This window comes from Mobula hypostoma, chromosome 8 (genome assembly GCF_963921235.1).
Source record: "Mobula hypostoma chromosome 8, sMobHyp1.1, whole genome shotgun sequence".
NCBI classification, from domain to species: domain Eukaryota; kingdom Metazoa; phylum Chordata; class Chondrichthyes; order Myliobatiformes; family Myliobatidae; genus Mobula; species Mobula hypostoma.
In genome coordinates this window covers 57432484-57447264 of record NC_086104.1, presented here as the reverse complement: position 1 = coordinate 57447264, position 14781 = coordinate 57432484, and the positions used below count along the sequence as shown (strand labels likewise).

General features: G+C 38.8%; 1 protein-coding gene across 4 annotated transcripts in view; it reads left to right on the top strand.

Annotated features, from left to right (window-relative positions):
* The window catches only part of LOC134350554 (ribosomal protein S6 kinase alpha-5-like), a 77262-nt gene that overhangs the window by 41751 nt on the left and 20730 nt on the right, over positions 1 to 14781 (top strand). For 3 of the 4 annotated variants that reach the window (XM_063055895.1, XM_063055897.1, XM_063055894.1), the window contains 5 exons: positions 588 to 746; positions 5404 to 5535; positions 5753 to 5886; positions 10679 to 10772; positions 12856 to 13026. In XM_063055895.1, coding sequence (XP_062911965.1) covers positions 588 to 746; positions 5404 to 5535; positions 5753 to 5886; positions 10679 to 10772; positions 12856 to 13026 — 690 coding nt within the window. The remainder of the gene's footprint in view (positions 1 to 587; positions 747 to 5403; positions 5536 to 5752; positions 5887 to 10678; positions 10773 to 12855; positions 13027 to 14781) is intronic. The other variant, XM_063055896.1, reaches the window with a different exon arrangement.

Genomic DNA, 14781 nt, shown 5'->3' with positions numbered 1-14781 from the left:
TACTTGCAAAAACTAGTTTATCTTTCACATTTATGTTGCATACATGGCCTGGGAATTCTGCTGTACAGGGATGTTTGATGGTTTCTCAGAGCTGACAATTGCTTCAGGCTTGTACCAGCTCACCTGTGACTATTGTGGCAGTGGTTGGGTCATGGAGGGAGGGGTGGAGAGAGATCTGGTAGATTGGAACCTGGAGTTGTCTAAGCAAGCAAGGTTGGTAGTTAGGAGAGGAGAAAAGTCCGCAGTCAAGGTGGAGTCTGACGAGTGAGCCTGCAAAGAAATTTAGAACAGAGAAGGGGATTTGCAAAAGAATAGAGGAGGTGGAAAATTGTAATTGGAGGACTCCAAGGTAGGTCTGTGCATTGGGGATTTCAAAATTAACAAAATGGAGTCAGGGAACAGGCCTTAGAAATGGCAGGGGCTGGGAACAAGATCAGGCACATGGAGGACAGGAGTGTGAAGGTAAATATGTGACTGAACACACATAGGTTCCAGTCTATCACGGATTTTTTAATCCCAGTTGTCCTGAGAGTACCCACCAATGTTTATCTTTAGACTTTAATCTATGCTTCTACATTTATCTTCAGGGATTAAACTGGACTGATTTAGCAAACAAGAAAATTAAGCCTCCAATCAAACCAGTCATTGAAAATGAACTTGATGTTAGCAATTTTGCAGAGGAGTTTACAAAAATGGATCCAGCCTATTCTCCTGCTGCCATTCCTCAACATACTGATCTCTTTAAGGTATGCCAGAATGATTTTGCCTCCCTATTTAATAAAGCTTTAAATTTTCCATGTACAAGTGGGATCATATGTTTTTTACAAATTTGAATTTATTTAAGAATATTACCATAAGCAAATGATTGGTACAACTTATCTAATATTCCTCCTGGTGATAGATTTATTATTGAATATCATTATAATATAAATACCCAATAGCAACATGCATGGTGAAATTTGGAAGAGGTAGACTGTATGGAGGGTTATAGCAGGATATAATTATAGCATAATATTTTATTATATGTGGATTAAAAATGTTGCATACAATATTCAAACATTGCATGTCTAGTTATCAGTCAACCTACAGGGCACAGAAATTGATTGGAACAGCAAACTCATCACATATTAAGAACATAAGAAATATGAGCAGGAGTAGGCCACCTGACCTATTGAGCTTTCCCTGCCACTGTGTGAGACCAACCTTTTTTTCTGATCTGCAAAACACTTGACTCCTCTTTTACCCAAAAATGCCTGTCACAACCGTGAATATATTTAGTGACTCCGTCTTCACTGCTCTCAGGGAAAGAGAATTCCAAAGATTCACAAAACTTCTGAGAAAAGAAATCTGTCTTCACTTCCATTTTAAATGAGAGACCTCTTATTCTGGAACTTTGCACCAAAGTTCTAAGTCCTCCCAAAATATAAAATATTCTTTCGCCATGTCTATCTACTTTGTCCACCATGTCAAGAATCTTTCATGTTTCATTAAGGTCATTTCTCACTTTTCACATGCTCAACTTTTTTCTTGTAAATCAGTCCCTGCAACTCAGAAACCACCAAATAAACTGTCTTTGATCTTTTTCATAGAAATTAAATCTGCTGACACAAGGATCGGTAGGAAATTAAATTGTGAAGAGGAGACCACATATGGAGACCACAAAAGAACATAGATGGGCTAAGTGAATAGACAGAATATTATAAGGGAAAGCAAGAAATTTTCCATCTTGGTAGAAAAAATAAAATGAAAATGCATACTGTGAGAGATTGCAGAGTGGTCTTAATGCCCTCGTGCATGATTTGTTAAAGGATAGGATGCAGGTGCAACAAATAATTAGGACAACTAGTGGAATGTTATAATTTATTGTTGGGAGAATTGAATACAAAAGTAGGAAGGTTATGCTTTGGTTTTATATGAAAATTATGCTTTGGTATACAGCATTGGTCTGATGTCATGAGCTTAGTACGAGTTCAGAGATAATTCACTGGACTAATAGGCGAGTCATTCGTATGAGGAAAAGCTGGTCAAGCTAGGCTTATATTCAATGTTTGACAAAATGATAGAGGACTTAATTGGCACATATGGAAGTTTATCCATATATATGTACATGTATGGTATATACAAAATGGTTTTGATCAGGTGTGAATGGAGATGTTTCTTCTAATAGCAGAACTGTTTAAAGTAAGTAAACACAAAAAAATCTGCAGATGCTGGAAATTCAAGCAACACACACAAAATACTGGTAGAACACGGCAGGCCAGGCAGCATCTATAGGAAGAGGTACAGTTGACGTTTCGGGCCGAGACCCTTCAACAGGACTAACTGAAATAAGTGGTCATCCATTTAAGACAAAGAAGACGACATTCTCTCTCTCAGAGGATGGTGACCATTTGGAACTTCCTCCCCAGAGGGTAGGCAAAGCAGACTCTTTGAATATTTTCAAGGCAAAGGTAATTAGAATCATGACTTGCAAGTGGTAAATGGATACCACAACAGACTGGAATGTGAAGCATGATCTTATTGTATACTTGAATGGCTTGAGGAGCTGAGAGCCCTAGTCCTACAGATTCACTTATGTCAAAGTTCAAAGTAAACTTATTATCAAAGTACATATGTCACCATACTGTATACTACTTTGAGATTCATTTTCTTGTGGGCATTCACAGTAAATAGAAAGAAACACAGTAGAACTGATGAAAAACCGCACACAACGGAGACTGTAAGCAACCAATGTGCAGAAAACAACAAACTGTAGAAGTATAAAAAAAGGGAAAAAAAATAGTAAATAAACAAGTGATAAATATTGAGAGCACGAATCAATTCAGTGTTGGAGTGATTGAAGTTATCCCTGAAGCCTGGTGGCTGAAGGGTAATAACTGTTCCTGAACCTGGTGTGAGGGAATTGAGGCTCCTGTACTTCTGTTCCAATGGCAGCAGAGAAAGAGAGCATATTCATGTGTAACACACACAAAATGCTAGAGGAACTTAGCAGGCCAGGCAGTTCTTCTCATCTTTTTTCCATTCCTGATGAAAGTCTCAGCCCAAAACATTGACTGTTCACTCTTTTCCACTGATGCTGTCTGGCCTGCTGTGTTCCTCCAACACCTTGTGTGTGTTGCTTGGATATCCAGCATCTGCAATTTTCTCATATTCATATGTACATTTTTTAAATTCTCTTAAAATGAGGTGATTGAAACTGTACACAGTACTCTGTGTGTTCCTATCAATGCTGCAAATAGACTTTAATACTTCCTTTAACATTGTCTTCCATACAACTTTATGGAGCACTGCTAACTTCCTGTATTTCATAAACAGGAACATCCAGATTCCTCTATAATTCAACAATGTATAGTATGCTTCTATTTCAAAATATCCTATATGTGTACATTTTGATTGAATGAGTGGAAATTTTGGCTGGATAATTATCTGCTCATCATTGCTCCAACTGATTAGAAAAGTGAGTTTCTTACAAGGAGTGATTATTTTATCTCCTACGGTGGTGAAAATAGAATCAATTAAAAATGTGTATAGATCTGAAGATGAGGTGTAAGTACAAAATTATTATTCTCTGGCCAAACAGTACAAACTAAATTATGAAAAATTATATCAATGCTTATATCCCTCAGGCAGCCATCAGCAAAATTATTATTTTAGTTTTTTTATTGACATTCAGCATGGAATAGGCCCTTCCAGCACCTCAAGTGCATTGCCCAGCAATCCCCCAGTTTAATCCTAGCCTAATCACGTGACAATTTACAATGACCGATTAACCTATTAACCGTTATGTCTTTGGACTGTGGAAGGGAACAAGAGCACCCGGAGGAAACCCACACGGTCATGGGAAGAACGTACAAACTCCTTACAAGTAGTGTTGGAAGTTGATCCCAGGTTGCTGGTACTGTAAAGCCCGTTGTGCTAACCACTACGCTACCATGTAACCAAAAATTTACTGTAGATATCTCAGGATTCCAGTGAAATAAGTCCATAGCAGATATTTCAGAGTGATCCTAATTTTGTGTGATAAAAATCTCCCTAGTATTTCAAAGTAAAACAAAATATTAGAAAAATAACATGAATGCTTGCAGAAATTAAGAATAATAATTTCTCGAAAGTTAACATCAGATGGATTAGATGATATAAAAATTTTTACCATACTCATTAGTAAACTTTCGGTAGTATCAGTGATGTGATCCCTAAAAATTATGTCTTTTGTCAGTTAGATCTGTGTTATTCGGGTGTGAAACATGACGTACTATCTTGATGAAATGAGTCTTTTCTGTAAGTCTCTGGTGCTTTACGCATTGTTTTTTGCCAATAGAAGTGTTAGTGGGAAATGGAACAAGGAACAAGGAACTCTTCTGGCAGTGGCATGCTTGGCTATGAGAAGTTTTCTTCGTTATCAATTTAATTTAATTGTTTAAAACCTCGCCTGGATGCTTGACTCTATGGCTCTATAACTGCATTTTTTCCAGAAATATGTTCGATTGCTATACAAAAAAGATATAAACATGTGCATCATTGTGAATTATTAAAATATCCAGAAATTTGTATTCTAATGAGGTACAACTTATCCATACTTCTAAGAATATCATCTTGAAACTTCAGTTGTAACTAGCAATGAGCTCTAAATCTGTTTGCTGGATTCAGTGGAAGCTGGGATTTTGTGACAGCACAATATTGTGAAATGCTTTCAACACACAAATGATCAGTACATGAGAGGAATATTTGGGACTCAAATAAGCTGAAATTGAATGGAAAATCTGTGGAATAACTCCAGTAACCGATGTTTGCCAATAGTCTTCAGCTTCTGTTCATGAATTTGATCACCTGAGTCTCCAGAGTTTGCTGGGGTGATCTCAGTCAGCCTTAAATTATGAATTTGGTCGGGATAGGGAGAGCTTCATACAAGATAATGCTGGTTCTGACCTTTCAGTATTCTGTCTCAGGTCAAAATTCTCTTGTTTATATTATCTAACAATTTATTTAATTCAAATTGTTAGCTAGTTTGGCAAAATAAATTAATCTTGAAGATAAAACAATCCAAAAATAACTGGTTCTGTCAACTAATCATGACATCAGAGGTATTAATATAGTTTTTATCTCATTCCTTGTCCTTTAATGCAGTCTGGAAGTGTTTGTTTTTGAGGAACAATTTGTCATTTTTATATTACACACAAAAACTATGATTTGATTTAGTCTGACAGGAAATATCATTGGGCAAACAACTATATTGGAAGAGCTCACAGAACAATTTACCACACACTCCAGTACCTTCTGGAGAAAAGTCGTATAGAGAAAAACAAAATCAAGTATTTATATTCTGAAAGGCCTGAAAGTAAGAAAGCATTTCTAACCTTGTAGAGGTAATATCATATTCATGTTACTGCTCCTTCTCTTGTACAGGGTTACTCATTTGTGGCACCTTCAATACTCTTCAATTGGAACGTTGTAATGGATAATACATGCATCGATGATCTACAGATGAGTACAGAAAGGCCAGGCGACAATACAGTTGCATGCAGTGCTATGATGAAGGTTTGAGTGCTTACAATTTCTCCACAATATTCACAGTATTTTGATAATGATTACAATTTGGGCACATGTATTAAAAAACAGTGAAGAACTATGGGATAATTACTTGCAGAAGCATTTTGTTTTTAGTATCACTATCTTTACTGAGTGAAGAGTTCATTGTTTCATCCTGAAGCCTTTTACCGTGGATTAAATTGAATTTTAATCTCTACTTCTGTAGGATTCTATGTTTTACCAAAACTATGAAATAAATTTGAAAGAAAAACCACTTGGTGAAGGAAGCTTCTCTGTTTGTAGGAAATGCCGGCATAAGAGGACTGGACAGGAATACTGTGTGAAAATCATCAGTAGACGGTATTAATTAATAGCTTTATATTAAAAAGAAAATCTGTTCATAATAATTTATCAGACAACAATCAACGATTGATTTGAAAAATAACTAAAGATCTCAAATATGATTTAACTTTTTGAAAGTGTTTTTTTTAGAGAAAATGAGTAAAATAAAGTGGTTGAACATTTCATCAATCAGACTGCTATTGCTCCAGTTTAGATACCAGAACCATAATACTGAGGCAGGATTTATACAATCAATGTGAGTAGCTTCTAACAAAGCAGAGGCAAGAATAATTTAAGTGCCAGTTCTGATCAGAAATCATGTACAATTTCTTCCCTGGTGGACTTGGGGATGGAACAATTTGTTGAATGATGCTAATGCAGGTAAATAGGATTAGTGTAGATGGGTATTAAGATTGACATAGATTTGACGGGCCTGTTTCTGTGGTCCTTGAAACTATGTCTAAGCTACTGTTCATTATATAGGGAGAAATCAAGGACAATTCTAGAATTGATCCCTAATCAGGGGTTGGGAATCAGGTGGTAGAACCATTAGTGGAGAGGTTGTGGAGGCAGATGTTGGTAAGTCTTTAGACAAAGTTAGGAATCAAAATGTTGACCATGATGTGCCTAGAGTCCCGAGCTGCCTATATTTCAATGCAAGAAGTATCGTAGGAAAGGCAGATACTAGTGCAGAAGCTGAGGGAGCTGGTTTACAAACAGGGGCAATGTGTAGTGAGGAGAGGCTGTTGAAAGGGGAAAATTGCAGTCAACAGGATAAGCTGCAACATAAAAGGTGAACAAAATCCAAAAGGGTGAATACAGGACTGAAGGTGTTGTATCTGAATGCAAGTAGTGCACAGAATAAGGGAGATGAACTAACAGAACATTTGCAGGTTGACTGGTATGACATTGCAGGCATCACTGAGTCATGGCTGAAAAATTATAGTTGGGAGTTTAATGTCCAAGGATACACATTGTATCAAAAGGATAGGCAAGAAGGCGGAGGGGTCAGCATTGCTCCGTCGATAAAATATGAGATGACATCATTAGAAAGAGGTGACATAGAGTCGGAAGGTGTTGAATCTTTGTGAATAGACCTAAGCAACTACAGGGCTAAAAAGACCCTGATGGGAGTTGCATACAGACCCCCAAACAGTAGTAAGGATGTGGCCTGCAAATTACTACAGGAGACAGAAAATGCATGCCAAAAGGGAAATGTTACAGTAGTCATGGGGGACTTCAATATGAAGGTAGATTGGGAAAATCAGGTTGGTGCTGGATTACAGGAGGGGGAATTTCTAGATTGCCTACAAGATGTGTTTTAGAGCAGCTCATGGTTGAGCCCACTATTCTGGATTGGGTGTTATGCAATGAAACAGAAATGATTAGAGACCTTAAGGTAAAAGAACCCTTAGGAGCAAGCAATCATAATATGATCGAATTCACCTGGAAATTTGAGAAGCTAAAGTCAGATGTATCAGTATTACAGTTGAGTAAAGGCCATAGTCAACATGGTTTACTCAAGGGAAAATCTTGCCTGACAAATCTGTTGGAATTCTTCAAAGAAATAACAAGCAGGATAGACAAAGGAGGATCAGTTGATGTTGTGTACTTGGATTTTCAGGCGGCTTTGAGAAAGTGCCACACATGAGGCTGTTTAACAAGCTTTAAGCCCATGGTATTACAGGAAAGATTCTAGCGTGGATAAAGCAGTGGCTGATTGACAGGAGGCCAAAAGTGGGAATAAAGGGATCCTTTTCTGACTGGCCATAAGACCATAAAATAGAGGAACAGAATTAGGCTATTTGGCCTATTGAGTCTGCTCCGCCATTTCATCATGGCTGATCCAATTTTCCACTCAGCCCCAATCTCCTGCCTTCTCCTCATATCCCTTCATGCCCTGACCAATCAAGAATTGATCTCTGCCTTAAATGTCATTAAAGACTTAGCCTCCACAACTGCTTGTGGCAAAGAATTCCACAGATTCACCACTCTCTAGCTGAAGAAATTCCTCCTTGTCTCCATTCTAAAAGGATGCCCCTGTATTCTGAGGCTTTTTCCTCTGGTCTTAGACAATCCCACCACAGGAAACATCCTCTCTTCATCCACTCTGTCAAGGCCTTTCACCATTCAATAGGTTTCATTGAAGTCACCCCTCATTCTTCTGAATTCTAATAAATACAGGCCCAGAGCCATCAAACTCTCTTCATATTACAAGCCATTCAATCCTGGAATCACTTTCGTGATCCTCCTTTGAATCCTCTCCTATTTCAACACATTCTCTCTAAGATAAGGGGCCTAAAACTGCTCACAATACTCTAAGGCTGGCCTCATTAATGCTTTATAGAGTCTCAACATTAATCCTTGTTTCCATATTCTAGTCCTCGTAAATCGAGTGCTAACATAGCATTTGCCTTTCTCACCACAGACTCAACCTGCAAATTAACCTTTAGTTATTCCTGCACAAGGATTCTCAAGTCTTTTTGCACCTCAGTTTTTTGTATCTTCTCTCCATTTAGAAAATAATCAACCTTTATTTCTTCTACCAAAGCGCGTGATCATACACTTCCCGAACCTGTATTCCATCTGTCATTTCTTTGCCCATTCTCCTAATCTGTCCAAGTCCTTCTGTAGCCTCTCTACTTCTTCAAACTACCTGCCCCTCCAACTATCTTCATATCATCTGCAAACAAAAGCCACCAATTCCTTTATCCAAGTCACTGACATAAAATGTAAGAAGAATTGGTGCCAGCGCAGACCCTTATGGAACACCACTTGTCAATGGCAGCCAACCAGAAAAGACTCCCTTTATTCCCACTCTTTGACTCCTACCAATTAGCCACTGCCTTCTAGCATGCTTATTCTAGCATGTATAATCTTTCCTGTAATACCATGGACTTGTAGGTAGTTAAGTAGCTTCATGTGTAGCACCTTGTCAAAGGCTTTCTGAAAATCCAAGTAAGTAACATCAACTGATTCTCCTTTGTCTATCCTGTTTGTTATTTCTTCAAAGAATCCCAACAGATTTGTCAGGCAAAATTTTCCCTTGAGGAAACCATGCTGATTAAGGCCTATTTTATCATTGCCTCCAAGTACCCTGAGATATCTTTAATCATCTACTCCAACATCTTCCCTATCACTGAGATCAGACTAACTGCCCAATAGTTACCTTTCTTCTGCCTCTCTCCTTTTTTGAAGAGTGGAGTGACATTTGCAATTGTCCATTCTTCCTAAATCATTCCAGAATCTAGTGATTGTTGAAAGATCATTACTAATGCCTGTATGTTCCTGGTAGGATAAAAGGCAAGACTAACAGGTTTAGAGAACCTTGGTTTTTGAGGAATATCGAGGCCCTGGTTAAGAAGAATGAGGTACATGAAAAGTATGGTCAGAGAGGTTCAGTCACTTAGTATTCCAGATGAGACAGTAAATTGGATTCAAAATTGGCTTCGTGGGAGAAGCCAGAGTATTATAATAGATGGTTACCTCTCTGACTGGAGGCATGTGACTGCAGGGATTGGTGCTGGGCCCATCGTTGTTTGTCATGTATATCAACGATGTTGAAAATAATATGGTAAACTGGATCAGGAAATTTGCAGATGACACCAAGAATGGGGACATAGAAGATAGTGAGGAAGGCTATCAAAGCCTGAAGTAGGATCTGGACTAGCTGGAAAAATGGGCAGAAAAATGGTAGATGGAATTTAATGCAGACAAGTGTGAGGTATTCCAGTTTCGGGGGTCTAACCAGGTTGGACTTGCACAGTGAACAACAGGATACCGAGAAGTGTGATAGAACAGAAGGATCTGGGAATACAGATTCATAATTCCTCAAAAGTGGTGTCACCGGTTGATAGGGTTGTTGGTACATTGGTCTTCATAAATTAAAGTATTGAGTACAGGAGTTGGGATCTTATGTTGAGATGGTGAGGCCAAATTTGGCAAAATGTGTGCTGTTCTGGTTACCTACCTACAGGAAAGGTAACAATAAGATTGAAAGAGTACAGAGAAAGTTTACAACAATTTTGCTGGGACTTGGGGACCTGGGTTATAGGGAACAGTTGAATAGGTTAGTACTTTTTTCCCTGGAGTGTAGGAGAATGAGGGGAGATTTGACAGAGATAAACAAATTATGAGGCATATAGATAGGGAAAGTGTAAGCAGGCTTTTTCAGCTGAGGTTGGGTGAGACTAGAATCAGAGGTCATAGGGCTAAGGATGAAAGGTGAAAAACTCGAGGGGAACCTGAGGGGAAACTTCTTCACTCAGAGGATGGTGCGAGTGTGGAATGAACTTCCAGCGAAGAGTTAGATGCAGGTTCGATTGCAGCATTTGGGAGAAGTTTAGATAAGGGCATGAATGGGAGTGGTATGGAGGGCGACCATCCAGGTGCAGGTCGATGGGTCTAGGAAGAGTAACAGTTCAGCATGGGTGCTATAGTGTTCTGTGATGAGCATGTGTGGAATGGAGCACTGTATAGTATGTGACGAGGACTCTATACATTTAGTAAAGAAGACCAGGTGAGAAAATCATAAAGGAGTAAAGGTCACAAGGACAACATACCAAGAATTTAGGAGGACAAATTTTGCTATGTTTTTGCAGTTGTGGATTAATATCCAAGGGTAACATGTTTTTCTCAGTACTTTAGAGCTTGCAATAGCTTTTCAAAATGTTTTGTGGTAAATGAATCACAGCAATTTCATAATCCAATTGTGATTCATCATTCTCTGGTGATACTGCTTTTTGTCTATTCTGGTTTGTTTTCCATCCAGTTGTAAAATATGAATCCTAACTTTCTGCATTTCATTCAGAATGGAACTCTGCACACAAAGAGAGATTGCAGCACTGAAGCACTTGGGGGCTCATCCCAACATTGTTAAGTTGTATGAAGTTTACCATGACCAGGTATAGTAAAGCAGAACAGCTACAAGTAAATCTAAAACCTCAATGAATCTAAAGACCCCAAAATCCAACAATTAACATATTTTATTGAATATTTAAAAACTTAAACTATGTTTAAAGGTTTTGAATTGTTTTATGCTCTTTTTGGTTTGGTATTGTTCCCCTTGACAATTTAGTTTCTTTCAAATTTCAGGACTACCATATTATCATGGTTCTTCTAACGATAATAATTCCAAGAGACAATGCATTGATCTGTTTAAAAGGATGACTGTGATAGAAAATCTCTTGATAAAAAGTAACGGTAGCTAACTCACCAAATTGAACAGGCAGAATTCAACACAAACATTTGCACAGGAAAATCTAACTTGCAAACCAGAAATTTCTAATGAAATACTTTTTTAAAATTAAGGGAAGTAGTCAGTATTAAGGGAGCAGTCAGTAGTAAAGAAGGCAAATGCAGTGTTGGCATTTATTTCAAGAGGACTAGAATATAAAAGCAAGTATGTGCTCCTGAGGGTTTATAAAGTCTTGGTCAGACCACATTTGAACTATGTGAGCATTTTGGCTCAGATCTGAGGAAGAATGTGCTGGCATTGGAGAGGGTTCAGAGGAGATAGAACCATAGAACACTACAGCACAGAAAACAGGCCATTTTGTCCTTCTAGTCTGTGCTGAAACTTTATTCCGCTAGCCCCATTGGCCTGCACCCAGTCCATAACCCTCCAGACCTCTCCCATCCATGTATCTATCCAATTTATTCTTAAAACTTAAGAGTGAGCCTGCATTTACCACATCAGATGGCAGCTCGTTCCACACTCCCACCACTCTCTGAGTGAAGAAGTTCCCCCTAATGTTCCCCCTAAACCTTTCCCCTTTCACCCTAAAGCCATGGCCTCTCATATTTATCTCTCCTAATCTAAGTGGAAAGAGCCTACTCGCATTTATCTTGTCTATACCCCTCATAATTTTGTAAACCTCTATCAAATCTCCCCTCATTCTTCTACGCTCCAAGGAATAAAGTCCTGTTCAATCTTTCCCTGTAACTCAACTCCTGAAGATCCGGCAACATCCTAGTGCTCTTTCAATCTTACTGATATCCTTCCTATAGTTAGGTGACCAGAACTGCGCACAATTCTCCAAATTTGGCCTCACCAATGTCTTATACAACAATCATCATAACATCCCATTTATGAGAATGATCCTGGGAATGAAAGAGTTAACATATGAGGAGTGTTTGATAGCTCTGGGCATGTACTTACTGGCGTTTAGAAGAATGAGGGGGCATCTCATTGAAACCTACCGAATATTGAAAGGCCTAGGTAGAGTGGATGTACGGAGGATGTTTCCAATAGTGAGAGAGCCTAGGACCAGAGAGCACTGCCCCAGAGCTGAAAAATATCATTTCAGAACAAAGATAAGGAGGAATGTCTTTATCTAGAGAGTGGTGACTCTGTGGAATTCATTGCCAGAGATGGCTGTGATGACCAAGTCAATGGGTGTATTTAAAATGGAGGCTGTAAGTTACCTAATTAGTAAGGATGTGAAAAGTTATAGGGAATAGGTAGAAGAATGGGATTGAGAGAGAAAATAAATCAGCCATGATCAACTGACAAAGCAGACCCAGTCGGCCAAATGGCCTAATTCTGCTCTTATGCTCTCATGGTCTCATGGGGTTGAGGGTTACAGGGTGGCCTGAGAATACGTTTGAAAAAAAAATCAGCGATGACTGAATGGCAGAGTCAGTGTCTGATTGGCCTATTTCTGCTCCTCTATCGTGGCCTTATGGTCCAAGTAAATATTGCCAATTATATGTGAATTGGTCAACTACCATTGCCTTAGTCCTCAGTAGTGGTCACTAGTTCTTCTGTTGTATTCAGTTAATCATATTGATAGGAAAATTTAAAGTTCTCCCTATGAAATGATACAAACTCTTATCAACTTCCTGATTTTGCAAATTCTATGTTTAAATACTCTATAGTGATAAAAGAAGTAAAAAATTAAATCTGAAATCTTTATGTCTGCTATATAATATGAATTCATTTTTGGTCACTGACTTTATAACAATTTAGTTTTGTTCTTCCCCCAGTTGCACACATACTTGGTAACGGAGTTATTAAGAGGAGGTGAGCTATTGGAATGCATTAAAAAGGGGAAGCACTTTAGTGAATCTGAAGCCAGCAAAATAATGAGCATGCTTGTGTCTGCAGTTCGTTTTATGCATCATTGTGGAATTGTGCACAGAGATTTAAAACCAGAGGTATATGTATAGTCTTGAAAAAATCTGAAGTAATTCTGTTGTCTAATCATAATTTTGGAAGCTGGTATCAATCCTTGTTTTATTTTGCCTTTTGATACTAATCAGAAAAATTAATTGATTTATAAATGATTGAAGGAATGTGCAGAAGTTCAGAGATTTTCTTCCCCGTGAGTGGAATAATGCCATCAATGGAGGGCTTTCACCAAATAGAATATATCATAATTAACTTGTAATTATAGGTAAAGTTTTCTAAACAAGTTTGCTTTTCACAGTAAAGTCTTTGTAAAATGGGATAGAGGAGCAATGTCTGGTTGGCTGCCAGTGACTAGTCGCGCTCCACAGGGGTCGATGCTGGGTCCACTTCTTTTTATGCTGTACGTTAATGATTTAGATGATGGAATAGGTGACTTTATTGCCAAGTTTGTAGATAATATGAACATTGGTGGAGGGGCAGGTAGTGTTGAGGAAACAGATAGGCTGCAGAAGGACTGAGGCAGATTAGGAGAATGGGCAAGAAAGTGGCAAATGATGTACAATGTTGGAAAATGTATGGTCATGCACTTTGGCAGTAGAGATAAATGTGCAGACTATTTTCTAAATGGGGAGAAAATCCAAAGAAATGAGATGCAAAGGGACTTGGGAGTCCTTGTGCAGAACACCCTAAAGGTTAACTTGCAGGTTGAGTCGGTGGTGAGGAAGGCAAATGCCATGTTAGTATTCATTTCAAGAAGTCTAGAACACAAGAGCAGGGAGGTGATGCTGAGGCTTTATAAGGCACTGGTAAGGCCTCACCTTGAGTATTGTGAACAGTTTTGGGCCCCTCATCTTAGAAAAGATGTGCTGGCATTGGAGAGGGTCCAGAGGCGATTCACAAGGATGATTCCAGGAATGAAAGGGTTATCATACAAGGAACGTTTGGTGGCTCTGGGTCTGTACTCACTGGAATTTAGAAGGATGAGGGGGGATTTCATTGAAACCTTTTGAATGTTGAAAGGCCTAGACAGAGTAGATGTGGAAAGGATGTTTCTCATGGTGGGAGAGTCTAGGACAAGAGGGCACAGCTTCAGGGTAGAGGGGCGCCCTTTCAAAACAGAGATGCGGAAAACTTTCTTTAGCCAGACGGTGCTGAATTTGTAAAATTTGTTACCACAGGCAGCTGTGGAAGCCAGGTCACTGAGTGCATTTAAGGCAGAGAGTAGGTTCTTGATTGGACATACAAGAGGTGATTGATAAGTTCGTGGCCTAAGGTAGAAGGAGTCAATCTTAGAAAACTTAGCACATTTATTTTTCAACATAGTCCCCGCCTACATTTACACGCTTAGTCCAGCAGTCGTAGAGCATACAGATCTTGGACCTCCAGAAAGTGTCCACAGATGGGTGATTGATAAGTTTGTAGCCTAATGTAGAAGGAGATGAGTTATACAACTCTCGTTACATGCATGTGCAGTTCAACTCTTTGAGTGATGATGCAGAAAGTTTGAAGTTAATAACTCATCTCCGTCTACCTTAGGCCACAAACTTATCAATCACCCCTGATAAACTATTAACTTCAAACTTTCTGCATAATCACTCAAAGAGTTGAACTGCATGTGCATGTAACGAGAGCTGTATAACTCATCTCCTTCTACCTTAGGCCAAGAACTTATCAATCACCCCTGCTGTGGACACTTTCTAGAGGTCCAAGATCCGTATGCTCCACGACCGCTGGACTAAGTGTGTAAATGTAAGAGGGGACTATGTTGAAAAATAAGTGTG